This window comes from Bemisia tabaci, chromosome 3 (genome assembly GCF_918797505.1).
Source record: "Bemisia tabaci chromosome 3, PGI_BMITA_v3".
In the NCBI taxonomy this organism is placed as follows: Eukaryota; Metazoa; Arthropoda; class Insecta; order Hemiptera; family Aleyrodidae; genus Bemisia; species Bemisia tabaci.
In genome coordinates, this window is record NC_092795.1 from 26329961 (window position 1) to 26352819 (window position 22859).

At 37.8% G+C, this 22859-nt stretch overlaps 1 protein-coding gene across 4 annotated transcripts in view; it reads right to left on the reverse strand.

Moving 5' to 3' along the window:
• The window catches only part of LOC109031078 (La-related protein 4B), a 49163-nt gene that overhangs the window by 18860 nt on the left and 7444 nt on the right, over positions 1 to 22859 (reverse strand). Inside the window, exons 1-11 of one of the 4 annotated variants that reach the window (XM_072298079.1) lie at positions 20822 to 21891; positions 19593 to 19746; positions 9797 to 9902; positions 8944 to 9111; positions 7706 to 7842; positions 6576 to 6688; positions 5928 to 6068; positions 4440 to 4712; positions 2948 to 3111; positions 1868 to 2113; positions 639 to 923 (exon numbers count right to left, since the gene is read on the reverse strand). In XM_072298079.1, coding sequence (XP_072154180.1) covers positions 639 to 923; positions 1868 to 2113; positions 2948 to 3111; positions 4440 to 4712; positions 5928 to 6068; positions 6576 to 6688; positions 7706 to 7842; positions 8944 to 9111; positions 9797 to 9902; positions 19593 to 19746; positions 20822 to 21007 — 1973 coding nt within the window. In that variant the 5' untranslated portion in view covers positions 21008 to 21891. The other 3 variants (XM_072298080.1, XM_072298082.1, XM_072298081.1) reach the window with 3 other exon arrangements.

Below are 22859 nucleotides of genomic sequence, written 5' to 3' on the forward strand. Positions count from 1 at the left end.
CGCAAAACCTCACAATTGTGCAATTTCATATTATTTCGGAACAGCCAAATGTATTCATACATGCATGGAAATTATACACACAAAGCCTTTAATTTATGGGATTCTTTAGACGGAAAGAATTGCAAAATCGCTCACTCAGCTTTTTGTGGCACTAATTCTGCAATAAAGCTGTGCACTTCAGATTCTACATGCTTACTTTGTTCTTGTCACACGGAAAGAACATACAGAAAAATGGCAAAATTTGGATAAAAATTGATATAACTTAAAAGGCAGGGTCGGTAGTTTTTGTGACAACAGCTGGCACACAGTAAGTTACATTGGTCCTACAGTCAAACTTCACTAAGTCGGAATGCACTAGGACCAAGGGTTAATTCCAACTTGTCAGGGTTTTCCGAGTTGAAAGAACTATGTATTGGCAAACAAAAAAACTGGACCAAGCCAGTGTTACGAGAGAGTTAGCTGAGTTTCCTACTTAAGAAGGTTCTTACTTAGTGAGGTTTGACTGTAACACCATAGAAAAATGCCAACCATTATACTAAAAGAGCAACCTTGATTTAACGTCCATGAGTCCAAAATCAGAATCAAAAATTTAAAAAAATTGAGATGAAGTGAGGCACAAAGGAAAATATTTTCTTCACCTGTTTTCGGAGTGTGAGTCTGAAGACGGAGCCTCAGCAACAGTCACAACAGGAGGCAGAGGGGAGGTTTCCACCTCGACTGGTGGAGCATGAGGGGTGTGAGAAGGGTGTGGGGCATGTGGTTGCGTTGGAGCGGAGGATGAGGGATGAGTCACAGCACTAGGTAAAGGTGGGAAAGCATCTGCTTCCAAGTCAAACTGGGTCGATGAACTGCGCTCGGAGGGCCGATTTGTAGACACCGGCGCATGAGCGACTTCATCTTCCTTCTTCCTCCGCCTTAGATGCCTGATAAAAATAATAAGCAATTGATGACATCCATACAACTATACACAACAGATACAGTTAGAGTACAATGATAGCTTGATTCTTCCAATAAATTTTAATCTCAGGATGCCAAAAATTTCATTTTAAAATAAGAATCTGATCTAGGAAGTTTGATCACCTTAGTATTCAAAGAATAATGTCATTTGAATACAAAAGGTCGCTTTTGGAAAATTCCAACCTCAAATTCAACAGATTAAATTTTCTGCTTGAGAGAAATTTTGAAGATACAGAATAGAGCAGCTTGGCAAAATTTCCTGAGGTACATACATCATATTGATGGTCAGATTGGTGAAGAATCCCCCAAAAAGCAGAGAGACATAGAGAGGTTTTGCAGTCCCCACAAAGAGCGGATTTTCAACAAGAATACTGAGCTTTTAATGAGTTTTATGGTTTGTTTTAGAGAAAACCATTGATACCATCGTTTTCATTTCCAAAATATTATGGAGGAAAAGTACTTAAATATGCTGGAGCTCCATTCCAATTATGGCAAAAAGAATGATGGTGTCAATCACAGAAAGCGATGTTGCTTAGAAAGCGTGATAGTTATTTTTGGGCACCCCTTTCCCTCATTGAAAAGTCACTTCTGGGTGAGAACAGGTCCTGAATATTCATAACACACGACAACGGAAGGCTCATACGGCATCCGTCTTCAGCAAAAGAGTATGATAATAATGAGCACTTAATTATAGGTTTTGAAGTGCTGAAGTTTCTTTATCTACAGATGCACAATTATGATGGCAACAAATATGTATGAGTAGACTTTTAAGGTCTGCCTTCCGAATCAGGATTTGGTTTGCATAGTTCTAGAAACCGATGGACAACTCTATTGAGAGAAAAACATAAGCAATAAAGGAGGGATTAAAGATTTAGAGAACAACTGTGAAGGAATGAAAACGTTATCTCACCTTGGCGGGGGTTGTGGTTCCTTACTACTTGGCCTGGTCGAAGCTTGATAATCGTCTACATCTGACGCGGTTGCTGATTGGCCGGTATCCTGAGTCTTTGATTCACTTCCAGAATACTTTGAACTATAGCTTTTAACAGAACTATTACTACTATTGTTATTGTTGCCTCGATTATAGCCGTTATCTATTACCATATTTCGTTGGTCCATTATTCCACCGCCGCTACCAGTTCCGCGCTTAATCCTACTGTAAAAATGAAAAAAAAAAATTAAGACTGCTAATTCACAAATATTGATCAACCACACATCTCAATCAGGGTAGGTTAAACACAGGTACGCTTCAAAGACTCAGATGGTACCAACAATAATTAAGAGATTCATCGATTATTGGTGCTTGAATCGAGAAAAAGCATATGTACATACCTTCGTTTCACTAACCTGGCATGTCAATGGCTAAAACTAAAAAATTCATAAATTCATTTCAGAGTTTGAAAATCTTTAAGTAGGTATTTTTTCTTCTTTCTTTCTTTTTTTGGCAAATGAGATTTAACTGAGGTGTTGTAGTAAATGGTCGATAATAACGAAGTATTTTTATATCATATGTGCCTTTCTGTCGCAACACCGCGACCATTTTCGAATTTCCCGCTCGGAGGGAGGGGTTATGGAAGCGAGAGGGGATCGAGTGCTCGAGTGCGGCCATGTTGGGCCAAGCTAGTTAGTCGGGTCAGAGCAGCGGTATAGACCCGTGCTCACCTCCTTCTCTTTTTTTTTCTTTTCTCATTTTTTTTGTTCTTTTGAGTTCAGTTGTTATGTTCAGTTGTTGAACCTTTGTTGAATACAAGTTCTTGTTCGTGTTTTGTATTCGTTCGTCTTCATTTTATTTCTTCGCTCTCCCATCGCCGCCCTTGCGGCAGAGCTCCCACGACACTTTCTTTTTCTGATGCTTTCTGGCTTAGCCATCATCATAGAAGTGTAAATTGAAAAAAAAAAAAAAAAATGAAATGGAAAATATCTATCAAATAATATCAGGTATCGTCAAACTTAACAAATTAACATGACTAACAATGATCATATGGCTTACTTGTTACTCCTAGGAATGAACCTGGAATTGGGTGCTTTGGCAAAGGAGCCTTGGGGCGCAAGGCCATTGACTGAGAAAACGCTACCAATATCGAAATAGGCTGGACTTGGAGTTCCCCAAGGTGGCAACATATTTGGCGGATAGAATGGCTGCTGCTGAAAAGTCTGGAATCAAAAAAAGAGAAAAATTGAGCAAAAAAAGTCGGATTAAAGCACAGGACAAGAAAAGGAAAAACCGGAAGGAGAAAACAGGAATGCCTAAAAGATCTTTTCATTTGAAAGCCATTATGTGAGACAAATAATTTGACAGAGAAAATATAACAGCATTCTATAAAAAAGATTAGGTATTAGGGATTCTAATGTTTTCCTCCTTTTGCAGCCAAGACTTAGCAAGTAAGATCCATCCATTATGCTAAATCTCAAAGCATATCAACAGCTAAATGCGAAAAACACACATTTCAATTCCAACGTTTAGAAATCTCAAATTATTATTTACTTAACACGAAGAAAAGTACTTAAACTTCACCCTAGTAATTTTAAGTGATTTTTAAAGAATGAGGGAAGAAACTTAACCAAAAATTCCGATAGAATCTCTTTTAGGTTTTCTGTAACAAAATAAAAGAGATTTACAACGTTGCAATCCAAGATGCACATTCTTTTTTTTCACTTTAGCCATTGATATCCCAGTTCTTTCAAACATAAAATGTTTCCTCGGCTTACTGGCTAATTCATGTATTATTCATTCACAAAAAGCATAAATAAAAACTGCTTCCAATTCGATTAGTTTGGTAGTAACTTCGTACCTCAATTTGACAATAGCAACTATCTTGGTTCATTTTGTGAGTGATGGCTTGATTAATTTTTATTGGTCAAGCATTCACATTTAATTACTCAAAACTCATTAATAGCTGCTTTCATAAAAATTGTTTACTGTAAGAAGTTAGAACATCCCCAGTTTTGTTTGGCTCATGGGCCCCCAGCGCAAAGTTGTTCCCAAAGCACCTTATCGGGCTCATGGGGGAAGCAGGTTGAATATTAAAATTGATAGACAAAGCTGTGGACAAAGAGGAGCAATCCCATTGGTGAAAGCAGGTAGTTGCAATGGACAAGGGCAGAGAGTAATAGACTAAGTAACAGCAACTGGAGAAAAATCCTGTAGTTAGTCCATCATTTTCCCCCTAAGTCTATCAGAACCACCCGTGTCAACCAGTAGGATCCCTCCGTGATCTGTTTCTTTTATTTGTCTCTGAATTTTGATAATCCGCTTAAAGCACCAAAAAAATGGCATATTCTAGACTAACAAAAGACTGTCATACATTTTTTACTTAAAATCTCAGCCTTTGTCTTGGAGCTGTTTCAATTGTTCACCAAATATTTCCTTTCATAGCGAGTTTTTCTTGCGAAATGAGAACAAAAGGGTAAATACATAGTTGCAAAATTTTTTCAACACTCATTAAAAACTAGCAGATTGAAAAAATATGAAAACCACTTACATAAATTTGGACTTGATTAGGATTATAATTAACAGTTTGTAGTGAGCCGCCATTAGCGTAAAGGAACCTTGGATGTGGAGGAGGGCCTGGAGGGGGCCCTGGGGCAGGAGGGTGCACAGGATGAGGGTAACTGGCTACAGGGTCGTACATTGGGGCTGCTCCTGGAGGAGTCCGGTATCCATTTTTCATCCCTCCAGCCATCCCTCCAACTGGGGCTGACATTGGCAATCTGTTCATTGGCTTCGCTTTTATTCTTGCCATGATTGGCTTACCCTGTGGGAAATGACAAACCAAAGATTGACACAAGTTTCTTGAGGAAAAACAAGAGACATTGATAATAAAATAAATTTAAAGATGATGCGCTGAGTTCTAAATTCACTGAGCGCCGGGTACTTAAAAATAAGGAACGCTATAAAACAAGATGCCTTGTTTCAACCTTGTCTCTTGAGAAATTTCCTCCTCCATCTCAAAAAAATTTTGTAACCCCTGCACATTTTAAATGGTCCTTGATAATTGGACTGCATTTTGCAATTTGGACCTATAAATTCCGGCCCGGTTAAAAAACAACGTATGTGCCATTAGTTTCCCTATGCACATCAGTGTTTTTTCAGATGAGCCAGAATTTATAGGTCCAAATTGCAAAATTCAGTCCAATTAGACTTGGTTGTCTGACGACTCAAATAATTCTGAAGTGAAGTTAGAACACTGATCATGAGTTCTGACACAAATAGATACTTTGATACCTGAGGTCATGAAAAATTATGGTAGAGTAACCAAAAATAGGAAACTATCTCTGTTAAATATTTCCCCTGAAACTCTACTCATGTTTGCTTTAGCACATTGCGAGCGATCTAATTTACAATCCACAAAGATGAGGACTGAAATTCCGCTTGTGCCACTGAATTGGTAGAAGAAGTTTTAAAAGGCACTGCAAGATAAACACAAGATTCAAATATGCTGCCTTTGTAAATTCAAAGATGAACATACATCATAATTGTCACGGAAATTCAAGAACTTTTAAGGTCTAAAAAAAATGTTGCACTCAAACATTGACTATGCAAGATCGCCAAGAGCCAAAGGTCATAATTTTAAAGGGCTCTTGGACACTTTGGCTGATATCGTTTATTAACCATCTCTTTCAAAAGTTCAAGTTCTGGACAAAATTCTGTGTCCTACTGGTGGAATTTCACAAAATTTGAAATGTTATAAGCCAATTTTTCTGGTCAGCAGAGTTATTGCCTTTTCTTTAATAATACTTGTATTATTATTAAACAACTGTAAGCTGCGAAACAGCCACATGAACACTTGGCAGTTTGTAAGACCCAGTGAAAACTGCAGGAGTTTAAAGACTCTAAACAAAATTAGTTGCGTATTTAAGCAAGTTTCGATAAAACGACCTCAATTTGACAAAAAATTTTGAAAATCTGCTGAAAGCCTAATTATATTGATATTTTACTGTAACAATGTAGCATGATAAAATTAACTTACTTGAAACTCTTTAACATCCTCCCGGAGATACCTGTATGCTCTCTGTGCATCTTCATCATTTTCAAACGTAACATACCATGAATTATTGTGTGCAAATTCACAAGATATAAATTTTGGACAGTTGCTCCCTGAAAATATACCCTGCAACAAAATAAAAAATAAAAATTAAGAACAGAACTAAACATTTTTAACTACTTGGGACATTTCATTTTCTCAATAGATTTTAGGAAACAGGTAGATTAAAAAGAATTTATTGGTTGGGAGTAGACACACTATGGCATTGTCACAACAATGTCAGTTTTTCTTGACATTTTTCAACAAATTCGCATGATTTGTTATCATTGACCATGAAAACCTAAAATGAAATACTGCCAATGAGAGGTTAAATTTAGGCTGTTAGTAGCAGATTCTAAGGCTTTCTCATTTATAACAGGATACTCGCACTCACTGATCAAAAAGCAGCCAACATCTCTTGTAAGTCTCCCACTCCTGTCAGCTACTTATCAGTAGTGGTGAAAGCGGACATTTTATTGGATTATATGTACAGAAAAAATAACTGGTTTAGTTTTACATACAGATATTGCTGTGACTTCTCACACGGGAGTGGAAAACATTAAAAATTAGGAAGAACAGCCTGAAAAAACTTACTTTGACTTCTTCTAAAGGTGTACTATCTGGGATTTCTCTTAAAATAACTATACACCGTTTGTGGTTAGGCCTAACTTTCTGACCCTCCTCATCCACTTGGACATTGGGTGATTCTATAAAAGAAAAGAAAGTTAAATTACACACTTACAGTGGAGGAAGATACATTGCTGATATAAATGACCTATATTTTTTACACACAAGGTGGCAACTAAACTTAAAAATTGGACTTTAAATAAAATCAGTTCAGCCTTTTTCCTTAACACTGTTCTAAATTGTTATTAATTCTAATGATTCAAACATAGAAACTTCAGCTTTGATGACAATTTAAAATTAATGTTGGCACCATTAAGAATTCGAAACCCAAAAGGAGAAAACAAATAAAACCAAGGTGCCTATTCACATCTGGATCATTTAAAAAACGCTAAAATACTAGCTATAAAACATATTCCTCAACATATAATTTTGTTGTCAGTGTGTCATAGTATTAATAATTTCAAATACCATTCATTCAGCATCTCATAAAGAAAAAATTTAAGCACATATACTTTAAATTCAATAGAAAGACATCAAGCAGTTCATGCTTGAACGCGACAGGAGATGATGATCACTTCATCTCCTTTCGCAACTTTCAAAGACACGCTACTTTTGTCATTCAAATCATTTGAATGACAGTGGCGAGTCTTTTTCTACGAAGATCTGTTTTAAACTGTTAATTATTCTGATGATTCAAGAATATTAACCTCAGTTTCAATGACAATTTAAAATTTATGTCGGCACCATTAAGAATTTGATAGCCAAAAGGAGACAAGCAAATAAAACCGAGGTGCCAATTTTCATCCAGATCATTAAAAAAGCTTTACTACTAGTAACAGGATTTATTAATGAACACAAAACTGAAGTACCTTCAAAGTGTAGTAGAAATTATTTCAAAGATCTTTCAGTCACCAGTCTCATGAGTTAAAAATTATTTACATGTTATACATTTTCTAGAGAGGCCTCCAGCTGTTCTCAACAGTGTTTCCACCATTCCATGTGGAGGGAGATGGTGTATTTGTTTGTATTGGACTAGTAAAAGCAATTGAGAGTCTGATATAATAGAGGTGTTCATAATTTTAACCAGCAGTACATACCTTTAAGGACTTGCGTAATTAATTTGATATCTTTAGTTAATTTTTTCACTTGATTGAAATTTGCTACAGTCCAAATGGGCACATATTGATCATTGTCCATCTGAGACAGCAAATAAGTGTCATTAGCTAGATTTTCCCTGCAAAAAAGAGAAAAAACACAATGTAGGAGGGATCTAATATTTTTTTAATAATTTTGAGGTTCCTAATCGAGAATGTTAAATCTCCATTAGCACTTCTAACAATTGGTGAGCAAAATGATAATGAAAAAAATGAAACTGGACATCAGAAAAATGAAAAGATAGGGCTAAAATTGTACAAGCTCATAAAACGAGTAAGCTTTGATGGTTACCTCTGGATCTCATGATTTCACTTCTTATTTCAGTTTTTCAACTGATACAGAATTTGGGATGGTTGGACTGGTACACACACTTCATTATGAGAAGATTTGAGGGAGGATACTTTTCCATTGATGAAAAAGGAACTTCTGGCCAAATATTAATACCATGATACATTACAGTGATACCTCTACCACAAGTCTACTTAGATACTTCATAGAAAAATGCAATAATTTTCCAGAACGATTGAAAATAATTCTCTTCTAAGACAAGAAATGAGCTCTTTTAACATACTTTCAGACGGCTATCATCTAAAGTATTTTACTTTGTGCTCGCAAATTCGCTGACAAAGCAGACTTTTCAGCCCTCTTTTAATATTGCACATCGGCAAAGCTGCATAATGCATGACTTCTAAGAAAATTGCTTAAACCTAGGAGAAGGCCGCATCATTAATATATTTTATGCATTTTTCAGTATTTCCAGGCCTACTTAAAAATTTTCAAACTTTTATCACGCTCAAGAGACCCAGTGTCATCCTGTAATGGAAACCATTTTGAAATTTGAGAATGATTTAGATTAATGGAACATCGATCTTTTAAACTGATTATTGAAAAAGCTTGAGCAATTAAAAAACTCATTTTATGGGAGCATATGTTTCCAGAAAATAAAAATTCTATGGAAATTTGAGGATTAACTAAACGTCATTAGTGGAAAAGAATTAAAGGAATAATTTTAAAAAAAAATGTTTAATCCATTTAAGTATTTAAGTAGATACGAGTTTTTAAAACAGCTTTTATAAGGGTACATCAATGCTGCCTAGCGAAATGCGATTGCAGGTGCACCCACCACTGTAGGCAGTAAAACCATTGCAGCACTTAAATTTCAACAAAATGCAAGACAAACCTAGAAAAATAATATTCCAACTGCGATGATAACATCTGTTTGAGTTGGTCCAATGGAAGCCCAGATTCTGAGGAAGGACTTGGCTCAGCGCCTCCTCCCGGTTGTGCTCCATGTGCCGCTCTAGTCTCGCTAACAGATTCTGTGGATTCCACGACTCCATTTAGAGCACTGCACAAAAATATCCAATGAAAATTAAAATTTATCAATATTCATCATGCCAATTCTATAGAGGATACAGGATGGACATCTCTATTATACGTTCACTTAAACGGATTCAAAAATAAAAGGACTTAAGGTATTTCCAAAAATCTAAGTCGGAGGCAATTTGGGGTTCTCGACACCAGTAGACCCAAGAGTAGAGTGTTTTCAAGCCTCCCTACTCAGTCCCTAATTTTTCGATAATTCTTTCTCAGATCTTAAAAAGAAATATTTTGCAACAGAATTTGCTGTTCAAAACATTAAACTCATTCTAGAGGGCAAATAGTTGGACTTTCAAAAACTCAACCCTGACACTTTTATCATTTTTCCTGACATTTCCTGGTTATCCCCACATTTTCCAGTTCACCCAGTATTTTCTGACCGTGGTAACCCTGTAAATATGGCAGCATTAACAACAACAACTAGAGCTGGCACTCATTATAATAACTCCAAATTATTTTTCCAGCCCCAGATCAATGTGTTCTGAACAGACTTTCTAGGTATGTTTCCAGATGAACGCAGGCTACTTTTATCAACGGTAAGACTATAAGTGAGTGAAATAAATAAATCATTCTTTCAGGGTGCATGTGCTTGAGTGATGCTATTATGATTGGAAATAAGCGTTTTAGGGCTAGTAAATACTAAAGAATTGTACCTGTAGTTTGGGGCTGATGGTTGCGTGACCGTGAGGGGATCAGGGGTGGCAGGGTAGACCGCCCCCGATGGAACCTTTGCAATGTCCCCATTCATGTACACGTAACCTGGAAACAATAAACAGAGTAAGTCAATTTCTGCTTGGATCAAAAATGCAGTTTCTGCAATAGATTGAAAGGATTGCATTAAGCTGAAAAGAACCAACATAATTATAGAATTTCAAAATCATATGAATTCTCATTTGCTTTGAAAAATACTACTTACTGAAATTAACAGTAATAAAATGAACACGATAATTTTCCTTTGAAATTGACAATTGTTCGGCAGAAAAGTGTGAACTATTTGCTGCTCAAGGCATTTAGGTATTTGATAGAGATGACAATGAAAGATTTTAAAAACACTGTAATCTTGTTGGTTCCCCCTCTTAAATCCGATCCAAATGGGTGTGACTTTCTAAGTTCATACTATGGAAGTGGTAGAAAAAAATCTCTGTATGAAAAATAACTAGAAGAATGAATACTCTCAGCAGGTCAAGATATCGGTGAGTTGAAAAAAAAACTTTGAAGCGGTACAAGAATAAGAATTATAGAACTTTCAAACATGATATTTCACTAATTCTTAATTTATTATGCTTTCTAGACTTCCCTAATGATTTTATTTGTTTTCAAAGATATTTGGACTAAGGAAAAAAGTTCTCATTGATTATGGTACATATTTGTAAAAAAAAAAAAAAAAAAAAAAAAAAAAAAAAAGTTACCTGGGTAGAGGGTGTAAAAATTTTTTGAAGTCAAAGTGACCGAAAATAAAAGCGTTATGTCAAGACCATGAAGTTATATAACAATAAACTATCTTCTGTAATAAAATATTGAATTTAGAGCGCCAACTGTGCAACTTTAGAATTTTACATGTTTATTTCAGGAGATTTATTAATTTTCATGAATTCCTGTTATAAATAGGGCCATAGCCTGAATTTAAGTTTATCCTTGTTTTCACAACTGATGACCCTTTACCCCCATCTGCCAACGAAAGGCATGATGCTAATCTCTTTTAGCTTAAGTAGGTAACTATTAAACTAACCTGCGCTTCTCTGACCTGAAAGCATTAAATCGCAAGTTTGCTTCTAAGAGGATAAATTTAAATAAAGCAGAAAAATCAACTCATATTCAGTGACTGCAAACGAAAGTAAAAGTTCACCGTGTTCTGACTGATGAAAGCAAGAAAATTACAGGTTAAGTGATGCAACAAAAAAGAGGCGCCTAGACATAGCGTGACTCCCGGAGGGAAGGGGCAGCATGACTGATGGTGTGTGGGATCTGTGGACTTTGACACCCATAAGAAAGTATTTTAAACTTGATAAGATAGCAGATAACATCAATTAAGTAGTAATGTATACCTCTGCCCATTCAATGAATTAATAACTTATGATAGGGGCTCTAGGAGAGAGAACTGACCGGTGCAAATGAAAACAAAAAAGAGGAGAGAATAATAAAGATGGAGGGGAAAATGGAGAAGTGACACAGGAATTTAGAGGTAAATATTGCCTGAGAAACAAACAAAAAGATTTGTTGAAATGAATTCATGTCATAAGTTTTCCTTTCTGAGGGAGGGGGGAGGAGATGTTAAAGTCAAAATTTGATTGGGAAAAACCCTCTTTAACACTTCCAGCCATCTTGAAGAAAGTGAGAGAAACAACCATTGACAACATGAAGCGATTTTAAAGATATCCTGCGATAAAATACCTAATTGAATTAGTGGAAATCTCGAAAATTAATGTGGTGAAGAAAATCGCCAAGGTTAATGTTAACAGCGAAAAATTCTGAATATAATACCATTTAGAGGTCTCATACTTTGAGTAATGAAATCTTTTATCTGGCGAGTTTGACCAAGAGAACAAAAAGAATTTTCCTACGGGCGATTTATCTAGAATGAGAAAAAAAGGTCAGGTATCGTTCAGGACAACCAACAAGGTTGATGACAGCACTCATCAGTGGCATCTTCTGACTGCATGTATTCTGTTTATCGTCACTGATTCTGGGCTTGTCAGGGATTTACTGGAGTTCTAACAAAACAATCATCAGCTCTACAAAATAGCACCTTCACCTTTTTTCTGCAGAATTAGTGGGCCAGCAGACTCAAATCATTACTTAGTACTGGTTATTTACAATAGATTTAGGTACATGCTTATTAACACAGATGAAAATGAAGATTACGATAAAAAGGAATCAAGTTATCAGCAAGTAGAAAAGAGCCGAAGAAAGAGTGAGTATGATGAAGCTTCATTGAAAGAGGAGTCCAATATTTTTACACTTGTGGTGCCGTTAAAAGCCACAGAAGAGGTATTTATACCGATGCAACACTTAAAGTTTAATGCTGACATTACTTTTTCACAAGATATTTACTCGACATATAAATGCTTGAAGAACTTGGTTAATTTCAGTGAACTAGCTTTTACCTTGACTAAAAAATCAGTGCAAAAAAGCATACCTACATTGGATTTTCTTCCCTGAAGAAAATTCAAAAAAAGAGGGAAAAAGGCCAAAATACTGAACAGCTACCGAGGAGTTCCAAACAACATTCCAGTTTCTGACAGCTTGAATACGTCCACAAATGGGGGGGGGGGGGGGGGGCGGCTTGGTTCCATTTTCATCTTGTAAGGGTAACTTAAATAAAACTGATAATTTCACAACCTTGTAGACAGGTTTATTCACAAGTTAGCATTAATTAAATAAGGAATTCTTCATAAGATTTTCTGACATTATTTTTTTGTAAGTTAAAAATCCGGCTCACAGAAAAAAAAAAGTTGCACTTAAATACCTTAACAGCTTAAAAAAGAAAAAGATAGATTAAAATTAAATTATGAGCCAGTTACAATAATTAATGATAAATATCTATTACACCCAAAGTCGAAAAAAGGGGACCATCCTTTTGAAAGATGCACTCAACAATCCATCACTCTGACCACTGGAATGCTAGCTAAGTAGCAAATAGCAGCTCATTAAATTATGTGTCTGCGATATTTTAGCATTGAGTTATGAAGAGACGATGTAGTCAAACACTTTCTGGCATTTCTGAATTGGAGTGTTTTAAAAAATGGGCGTTTCCTCATTAGAAAAAGAAAACAAATCAGGGTAAGTTCCCAAAGACTAATGGGAAAAAATTACTCAACTTACTTACTAAGGTATTTTTTGCCAAAAATTATTCACTCTTTCCTATCAATGATTTACCTAAATGCATATAGGAAAGAGCAACTTTTACTGATGATTCGATTTTCAATTTTCTTTATCAAACTTCTGATTTTAAAAAAGGTGTGTACAAATATTGATTAAAACTATAAATCAGCATGGATATCAACAAGGAGGAAAAGATTCCAAACATGTACATGAAATCTCTCTACACTTGAGTCAGTACTAATGAAATTTTTCATGTTTTCATCACCCTTTGGGTGAACGTAGGTGTTGCTGCTAAAAATTAAGAATATGATTTTAACAGCCTAGTGAGCAAATACATTATTTCCTTAAATGAGACAAGTTATATAGTGGGTCAACCTTGAGTAACAGCTGAGGAATACCAACAAGCCTGATCTGAGGACAAATTAACATAAATTAACTTCTGATTTTTCGTTGTAAGAGAGTGAGGCAGCAATTACTGTTGGTGCTCTTCCTAACAATTGGGTATTTAATTATAGAGTGGTATATGAGTGAGAAATAAAATTTGAAGATTGAATGACACTTTCCCCGCGAACCTCTGCTAGTAACCGCTCGCTTACCTTTTTCCTTGGATTTTTGTTTGAGTAACATACTTAAAAATCTGACAAGAAAAAAGTTGCAAGGAATCAAATTAAAAACTGTTTATAGCTACATAGTCAGGAGAGATTAGAGATAAATATAGAACCCTCCATCAGCTGCTTGGCAACAGACGGAGAGTTTCCTTTTCTAGCCCTGTATTTCGAGTTGGAGTACCAACCGCAACCACAAAAAAGAAAGCCATTCTGTTTATAAACTTGGTGTACAGTGACGTCAATGACATACTGGATCTGTAGGGAATCAGATTGATGATAGATCTACTACTTGGCCTCTGAAACTAAATTCTTGTGAACAATTGGGTAGAACTGGGGAAAGAAAAGAAGAGACAAGTGTCACATCAACTTGAATGCATCAATCATCAGTTGACCCATTGGTTATAACATAGATTAATGTTAAATGGTGCCATTTTCTAATGGAACATTTGTATCTTCTTTTTTTCCCCCCAGCTCTAGCGTGTCAAGCAATTTTTGGGGGAAAACATCTCTAGTAACTTGTTACTTAGTAACCATCAACTTGTTGAAGGCAGCTCAAGAGCCATCAGAAAGCAAATACGAGTGTTGCTGCTGCCCCTTAGAGAATGGAAAATCCCTGACAGTGCTTTAGTTATCTCTGAATAAAATTAACACCAACATTTTCCTACTGGGAGAATAATAACTCCAGCTGTGGACTCATCAAATTCTGGTATACTTTCACTTTAAGAAAGAAACAAAAATTGTTGGTGAGCTAAATTTTAGGAACCATCCAATGCTTAAATACCTTAAAATGTTTTTCTACATCGTTTCATATTCATCAAACCATTCATGACTCTTTGCTACTACATTCGCTGCGGTGTGACCCATTGGTTATAACATAGATTAATGTTAAATGGTGCCATTTTCTAATGGAACATTTGTATCTTCTTTTTTTCCCCCCAGCTCTAGCGTGTCAAGCAATTTTTGGGGGAAAACATCTCTAGTAACTTGTTACTTAGTAACCATCAACTTGTTGAAGGCAGCTCAAGAGCCATCAGAAAGCAAATACGAGTGTTGCTGCTGCCCCTTAGAGAATGGAAAATCCCTGACAGTGCTTTAGTTATCTCTGAATAAAATTAACACCAACATTTTCCTACTGGGAGAATAATAACTCCAGCTGTGGACTCATCAAATTCTGGTATACTTTCACTTTAAGAAAGAAACAAAAATTGTTGGTGAGCTAAATTTTAGGAACCATCCAATGCTTAAATACCTTAAAATGTTTTTCTACATCGTTTCATATTCATCAAACCATTCATGACTCTTTGCTACTACATTCGCTGCGGTGGGAGCTCCAAATAGGTCATGGGTTCAGAGACCTCTGAAAGTTTCTGCCCCATTATGTATTGTCACCAGCTTTGTCATAATTCTTAGCAACGATGGAGGTTTAGACAACAAAGAGAGATTGATCTGGGTTCAGCATATAAATGCAGAGAGAGCAGTACAGAGAATGTACCGACGGAGTAAGTAAAATGAGCAACAAAAACTTTCAGAACTTTCTGGGCACAAATCTAATACCTAGGCCAAACATCAAAACCATGTTAGTTCCAAAGCAACAAAAACCACTTGATTAACACATACATTCTGCCACTGTTCACTATGAGTGTTGATTCTATCAAGTATTGCCACTTATGCACTGGACGGAAGAACAAGCTCAATGACATTTGGCAGAGGCGGCAGGTAAATTAAGAAGCTGAGCAAAGTGAGAAGAAAAATTCAAGAAATTGAACTTTTGAATTAATAATGAAAGTTCATGGACCATGGAAGCATTAGAACTGAAGGTTTACCTAGACATGGAATTTGATTGCTTGTGATTAGCCTCTTTTAGGAGTTGAAGTAGGGAGGTACAAACCTACTTCATCAATGACATACAGACACTTACGTGGATCATCTACTCAGGAGAAGCAAATTAGAATATTTACAGACTGCTGGGTAAACGGGAACTTGAAAAATTAACTTAGTCAACATGAAACCACGGAGTCCATGTACTTCAGTGTGTGCCGTTGATAAGCACCTTCTAGTTCTTCAAAAGAGGGATGGTATCGCATGAAGCATGAGCTGCATCAGAGGAGCGTAAAATTATGAATTTCTTAAGGAAAAACTTAGAAGTGAATAGACTACTACTAGGCTAGCTACACCCCATTCTGCTACATGGGTAAACAGCAACTTTCGGAACTTGTGAGATCAGAGGTTAAGCAGTGAGCCTAAATTCTTCGGCCCCTAATAGGTTAGTAAATGACATTGCTGGACCCAAGAGAAGTATCAGACAAATAATTTGAAAACTTGGATTTTACTCAACTTTATGAGAATCCAAAAGAGAGCAAAGATTGTGGGAGACTAACAACTGGCAAATGAAGAGGGGGCAGTTCAAAAACTGGACAGGATTAATGAGTCATGATGCAATAACCAGAAGTCAAGTGAACTTGGGGAAGCCACTGTTAAATGTACCGCAACTTGAAAAATAATCACAACAGGCGTTTTAAAAAGCAGTGAAGGAGGAGAGCTACAGACGAATGAAGAGAATTGGAGAACTTTTACCCCAGTCCCAAACTGATAGTCATGGAGGAGGTGACAAGAAGGAATTTGTACCTGAACTGCTCATCACAGACATGAGGACGGGTGATATACCTAAAATTACACGAAAGCGAACACAACCGACGGAGAATTAAAGCGGTACACTGGAACTCAAGGGTAAAAAGTTAAATGGCCAACCCGGAAACCATGTGCATGAAGATTGGTGTATTGAACTAATGGGAGTCGAATCACGAATCGCACTAACTGTAACATAATAAAGACCGATAAATCAAGTATATCACATCATAATTACGCGGTGGTTGAGTATTAAAGAGAAAACCGTACTTCGTGAGTCAATTGATCAAAAGGGGCTTACCGATGAGATGAGTTGCCTTACTCGGTAAGATTTCTCACAGAAATCTGCAAAATGGACGACGGGACACGACTCCACACAACCCGAAATGCTACGAACGATATAGAGTGGGGCATACGAGGGTAACTCCGAAGAAAGTGGGTACTCGCACGCCCTTCTTCTATACTGCCTCATAGGAACGCCGACCAACCAATGAGAAGGCTCGGATCCTAGAGTACGAACGCAAGGCATTTCGGGATGTCCGTGGCCGATTGGTTGATTTGAATGCTACGTGTCATTTAAAATTCACATTTTTCCCGCCATTCAAGTGATAATTTTCTTTAAAAAAATTGAATCTACGTGCGATGTAACTTTTTTGTCACCTACAACCACTTTCTTTAGAGATGTTTTTGTCATTTCGGAATAGATTTGTGACAGTTAGATGGAAACGGGAAAATCGACAAAATCAAATTTGCTTCCAGAACTAAACTATTCGATGTATTCCCAAGAATCCACCGTGCAAAGAGGTAACCACTTTCGCACTAGACCACAGAGCAGGGTGAAATTGACATACGAGAGAGTTCATACGTCCGTCCGATCATACTTCGATCCTAACCTCGGTCACCTAAAGGTGTTTACAGCGCCCAAAGAAAAATTCGCCTACCCGATATGCTAAGCATGGCGCATAAGGCGAATTTTACATCCTTCATATCTACCGGTGAACGTCATTCCTTGGATAAATCAGTTGTGGGAGGGGGGGGGGATGCTTTTCTAAGAAAGAATGACGTATGCTGGCCCCCGAAAGTTTGAGGAAGGGGGGGGGGGCGTGGACTGAAAACTGACTTGATACCATTTCGACTTGTTTTATTTTTGCTTATCCTCTCTCCCACGATAGGTACGAAGAATTCTCTCTGTCAAAGTGAGTCATCACGAGATTATACTTTGCGGATTGCTGAGATAGATTTGCTGGTCGTGGGTACTCTTTAATCGTGTTCGCACACGGTACTTAACATAGCTCACACGTCAGCGGTATTGGTACCTGTATTGAGTGATTTGTCAGCTTATAATTTTTACTCTTGTTGAATTTTTACGATGTATTCGCGTGAAAACATTTTAGAGGCTTTGATTTACTCTTGACGATTTAAAACCTATTGTCCTGCTTAAAATTGCTTAGCATATTCGGCTCGAGATTGCACACGTTCAGCCAATTCTTCGTGATTGTTGAAAAGAAGCCCGAGAAAAAGAGACAGTAAATAAATCGAAAAGAGGTCAACTTATTAAAAAAATTGAGTTTTCGGATCACACTTAAACTCGTCCACATCGAACGAGGAGATCATATCTTTAGCGTAGGGAAATTAATATGAAACTGGGCGCAACTCAAATTTCAGAGGGGAAGAGCTAGCAGCACATTATTTAATTCTCACTAATGTATTCACCAAATTTTATCGCATAGGCGGATTCAGAGACTTCGAACGGGGAGGGGGCGGAAGAGGGGACCGGGGGTCTTCCCCCAGAAAATTTTCGACTTTTTTTTCATATTTTTTTTATTGTCATTTTTTTTTTTTTTTTTTCGAAATTTTAAAGCATCTAACATGCACTGTGAGTCAATTTTGCCATGAATATTTAGCAAATATAGGCGTCCTTCCTCCTTTCCTCCTCCGATCCTTCCTACTTTAATTATTCTTCTTCTTCTTTTCCCTTTTTTCGAGCGAACGAGGGGGGCGGGGGGCGTACGTTCCCTACGCCCCTCCCCCCTTGAATCCGTCCATGTTTTATTGTGCCACAGTTCTGCCTTTGCACCTTAGAAATCATATACGTGCATGTAGCTAGGTTTGTAATGTTACATCTTTCTTGTCGCATTTTATTTTTACGGAAGATGAATGGTTAGCGTTTTTTGTTTCAAACTCCATACAATCCACCAGGATTGTTCTTTGCAAATTTCGCACATTCTGTTAGTTAGTACTGCACGCGATGGATACTGAACATTATAACGCCTGGATGCAACTATTCGGGCTCCACGGACGTCCGTGTTGCATACGCACGAAAGTGAAAGCGTTTTGACTTCAGACACTGACCGCCTCGCCATCATCGGCGCTCGATGGGGCGAGTGGGGAATGAGGAGTCATAAAAAATGAGGGAACATTAAAAACTCGTGCCCATGTTAATAAAGAACGCAGAGTTCCAGATTTCGTTTCATTGGTATTCTCGTGTAATTCCCTTTAAGAAGCCCCCGTAAAATTTAGAATGTGGAGAAATTAACATCAAAATTTGCAGTTTTAGTAAAAGTCTTGCCCAACCTCCCTGAAAGACGCGCGACGCGCGGGCTTTAATAACAGATTGCCTTCGCAAACCTTCATTTGTATTGCAACGACATCTCCGAAGCATGATCTCAACTTCTAAACAGTTCGAATATATAATCAACACTAGCTAGTTTCAAACCACGCTCAGTGTCGTCTGACGCAAGTTAAAGCGCCTTCAAATACGTGAGCACACCACATAATATACAGGGAATTTTCGATCTTCAAAGGCTGGTAAATAAAACCATAAGTGCGGACTGGGCTATGACTGTGGGTCCAGTATTCCGCTTCGGTCATAAATTCAAGAGTGTAGTTACCGTGGAGCTTGAAAGGGCCTGACCCTGCGGATCCAGACATTCGAAATGTCAACTGGGGCTCTTCGTGCTCCACCTAAAATCGAGGAGGTAGAGCACGGGAGAAATACAGCTCGTGTGGACATTCTATAATTATGTCTGTCTCATCCATGAAAACATATATCTACATAGGAAACTAATGGCACATTCGTTGTTTCTGAAAGGAGCCAGAAAAAAATTTCCTTTTCACATAATGCAGTCATTTGTATTTTAGGAAACTTAAACGTGAGTCTACTCTACAGACTAGAATCGGGCCATGTCCAGGATTTTCGGAGGGGAAAGTGGGAATTTTTCTAACCTTTCCTTAATTGAGCTCTTTTAACACAGGGGAGAGAACCCTTCAGCGAAACTTTTCCCCTTGAAGAGATACCCCTAGAGCGATATTTTTCATTGAAAATAGAGGCAGCACCCACAGATATATTTTCCCTTCGCAATTGAATGATAATTTTGATAAAAAATCTACTTACCATCCTCCAGAACACCCATTTGTGATTCTTCTTCGAAGTCGACATCAGGTTCGTAAAATTCAGCCTGGTCCGATTCGCTGAAATCTTTGATACCCTTGTATTGAAATTCATCGGCATCTGGATTCAAGCCTCCGCTTTCCACCACAGCTGAGATCTACCACAAATTCAAATTCAAGGCTTTAGATTCTTCTAAATACAATCAAAAATAATATGTGTTAAGGTGGCCTTTTCACGCCTCTTGTCCAAGTCGGAATAATAAATTGTTGTCAAAGCCAATACCACGGCCCACGATAACCAGCGCAGCGCAGTAACGCACGGGCGCCTTCAGTTTTTTGCGTATGCAACATGCACATACTCCATGAACTCCGCACAACATGAAGTCGTAAGGAATGCCATATTACACTTGGGATTTGTCCATCATGAGACACTTTGAAAAGTTCTTCCACTCCTTTCCTAAGGATAAAAAGGGTGTTACGACTAACAGTTTGTATGGATAAAATAAATAGTTTCATAGTGTTTCAATAATTGTACTGTTCTTCCCTGCACGCCGTCAAAAATTTATTAGTGATAAGGAACCCTTTAGCTTTGCTCGTAGAAAATTAAAATAAAATAAGGAATCGCAAAAAAGGATTTAAATACAATTTTGTCAGTTTAACGCTGTAAGGCATGATGCATTTTCCTAAGTGTAGCCTTAGAAGTAAGATTGAATTTATTTTCGGGTCGGACAATCAATCAGTCAGATTTTCTTAGACTAGTAATTTCGACAGAAAATCTTCTTTTCGCTGGTGTATTACACTGCCGTGTAACGTAGAAACGCCGTAAACGCCATTTACATTTTTTTTGGAAACAATGTATCATAGCAGAAAAGCTTTTGTACCTCGGGACAATGTTTTTACAGAATTCTTTCGCAAATACTATCAAGAAGTAAATCCGAAAATTTGAGATGCATGGATAAAACAGTTTTTAATTTATAAAGTGTTAAGTTCCAAAAAACGAGGAAAATTCTTAATGGATTTACAGCGTTCTTGTTAAGCACGGCAGTACAGATCAAAAGATGACATTCGAATGGGTTAAAATAAAATTTAAAGCGAAAGAATTTAGTTTCCTCTTCAGTGCTGTGAAGGGGGGGGGGGGGGGTGTCCCAGAACTTGGAATGATTCTCGATAACTTCAAACTATCACTTACAGTATGTATCAAAAGTGAAACTGCAATATTAAGAATGGACGAACCTCAGACGTTGTGCTGGTTACGGGCTCAAAACGAGTAAGCTCATCGTCCACCTCAATTGATTCTTGCCCGCTAGGAGCAGAGTTGCGGGCGAACAAACTTTTAGCAGCCGACCCGACTCTCAAAAAAGTTCCCACCAGAAACACATCTCGCCACGCTTTTTGAGCCGCCATCTCGGATTCAGACATCTCGGAGAAGTACGCAGATCACACGGATTTCACTCGTTACCACGAGAAAAAACAAGCGGAAAATGAAGGAAATCCTCGTCGATGGTAGATTTATGAAAATTCGTCCAAAAAGTATACGTACAAACTTGAAAAACGGAAAGTTAACGCTTGAAATGTAAAACCGAAGCAACTTATTTGGAAAGCGTTGAGGTGAAAAAACGTAAAAACTTACAAAAGAATACTAAAGCTTAAAGACTTTTTAAAGAGGAAGTGTTTTAAAACATCGAGAAGCTCCGCACAAAGCTCGCGTCAAAAAGGTTATTCGTTGAGTGGAGGGTTGAATAAATTCCGAGCTGGTTACCTAAGTTTGGCGATTGGATCCAAAATTCAAATTTGTGACAAGCATAGCACGATTTTACAATCGAAATATGTATATATCGATCTATAGATATATATCGAAATATATCTTTCCATCAAAATTAAGAGCACAAAACGCGAAATACGAAGAACTTGAATTAGATTACGTGATCGTAAGCGGCTAAATATACAAGGCCGTGGAAATAAACAATTGCACGGCTAGAAATTCTCCGAAAAGCGACATACTCAAGTCCAGCTCAAAAGTCTGGAGAGAAATGCGGGTAGGTAGTTTAGACGTAGAACCACGCAGGAGCCTACGTTGGAGCACTTTGCGTGGTTTCAAGGAAAACTCCCGAAATTCGACACGTGATTAAGCTAAAAAATATCGTAAGTTACGCACAGAACGTGAAACTGAAACCAAAACGCGAAGCTGAATAAATGATCAGACTAAAGTCTGGGATCAAAAACGCGTGGGGAACGCACTGTTGGAACAAGCTAGACGGCCGGTCAATGACGCTGTTGGCGAGTTCGATCAAACACTGGGCAGTACCACTGAACTGAAAATCGCCGAAAATTTCGGGGAGGTAATTTCAACGTTGCCAAATTTCAGGATGTTTTCATCCGATTTCGTCGAGGCATTACCGTGATATCTGAGAGTCACGGGTATGGCCAATATATTGATTTATTTGTTTGTTTTTCGACACCAAAAAGGAGAAAAATCCGCATTATAGAGTCAAGGAAATCGAGCAAGCTATGCAGTGATTCACTATAGGAAAATACCTACCTCGTCCTAAAAATGATTCAGACACAACGATTTGGCATAGTTGTAGTACGGTGTATGTATCTACCGTAGCAGCTCGCGAACCCGTCTGAGAGATAAAGCGTCACTCGTCTGGCGTAAGGGCATATCTCCATTTCGACGTGAACCCTAAAAAGCATGGAGTCATACAGATGATAAGGTTCATCTCGAAAAGCAGTAACGTCCTTACGCCGGGGGAGCGACGAAAAGCGAGCCGGGAACAGGTTGTTTGATTGGTGCAGTGATAAGTGAGAAGTCACATTATCCGTAAACTGCAGAAGATAGTAGGCGGGCTTTATTGGTCTTGTTTCTGTTTAACGGCGATGATATGTGAGATGAGATGCACTTTTAATATACACACACAACCAGACAAAGCTAACAGGCGACACGGAGTTCAATTAGCGCAGCTTACGACGTTAATGAGAGGTACGGGGGGGGGGGGGGGGGGGGGGCTCGCAGTGTTTATCCATGGTGAGCAAAATGAACTGCAACGAGCGTTTACGGTGGATAATGATTTCATTACCTTTCATCACAGGAAATTTAAGGATACTGCCATTGAAGATGCGGAATTTGGGAAAGGACCAATCGTAAAAGAAGGACCGTAAAAACAGTCATATCTTTGTAAAAGATCTGTCCATGTATAAACTACTGGCTAGCTGTTTGGGGCGCGCTAGGCAGGGGGCTCCCCCTTGCACCCCCGGTCCACGGCGCACAGTG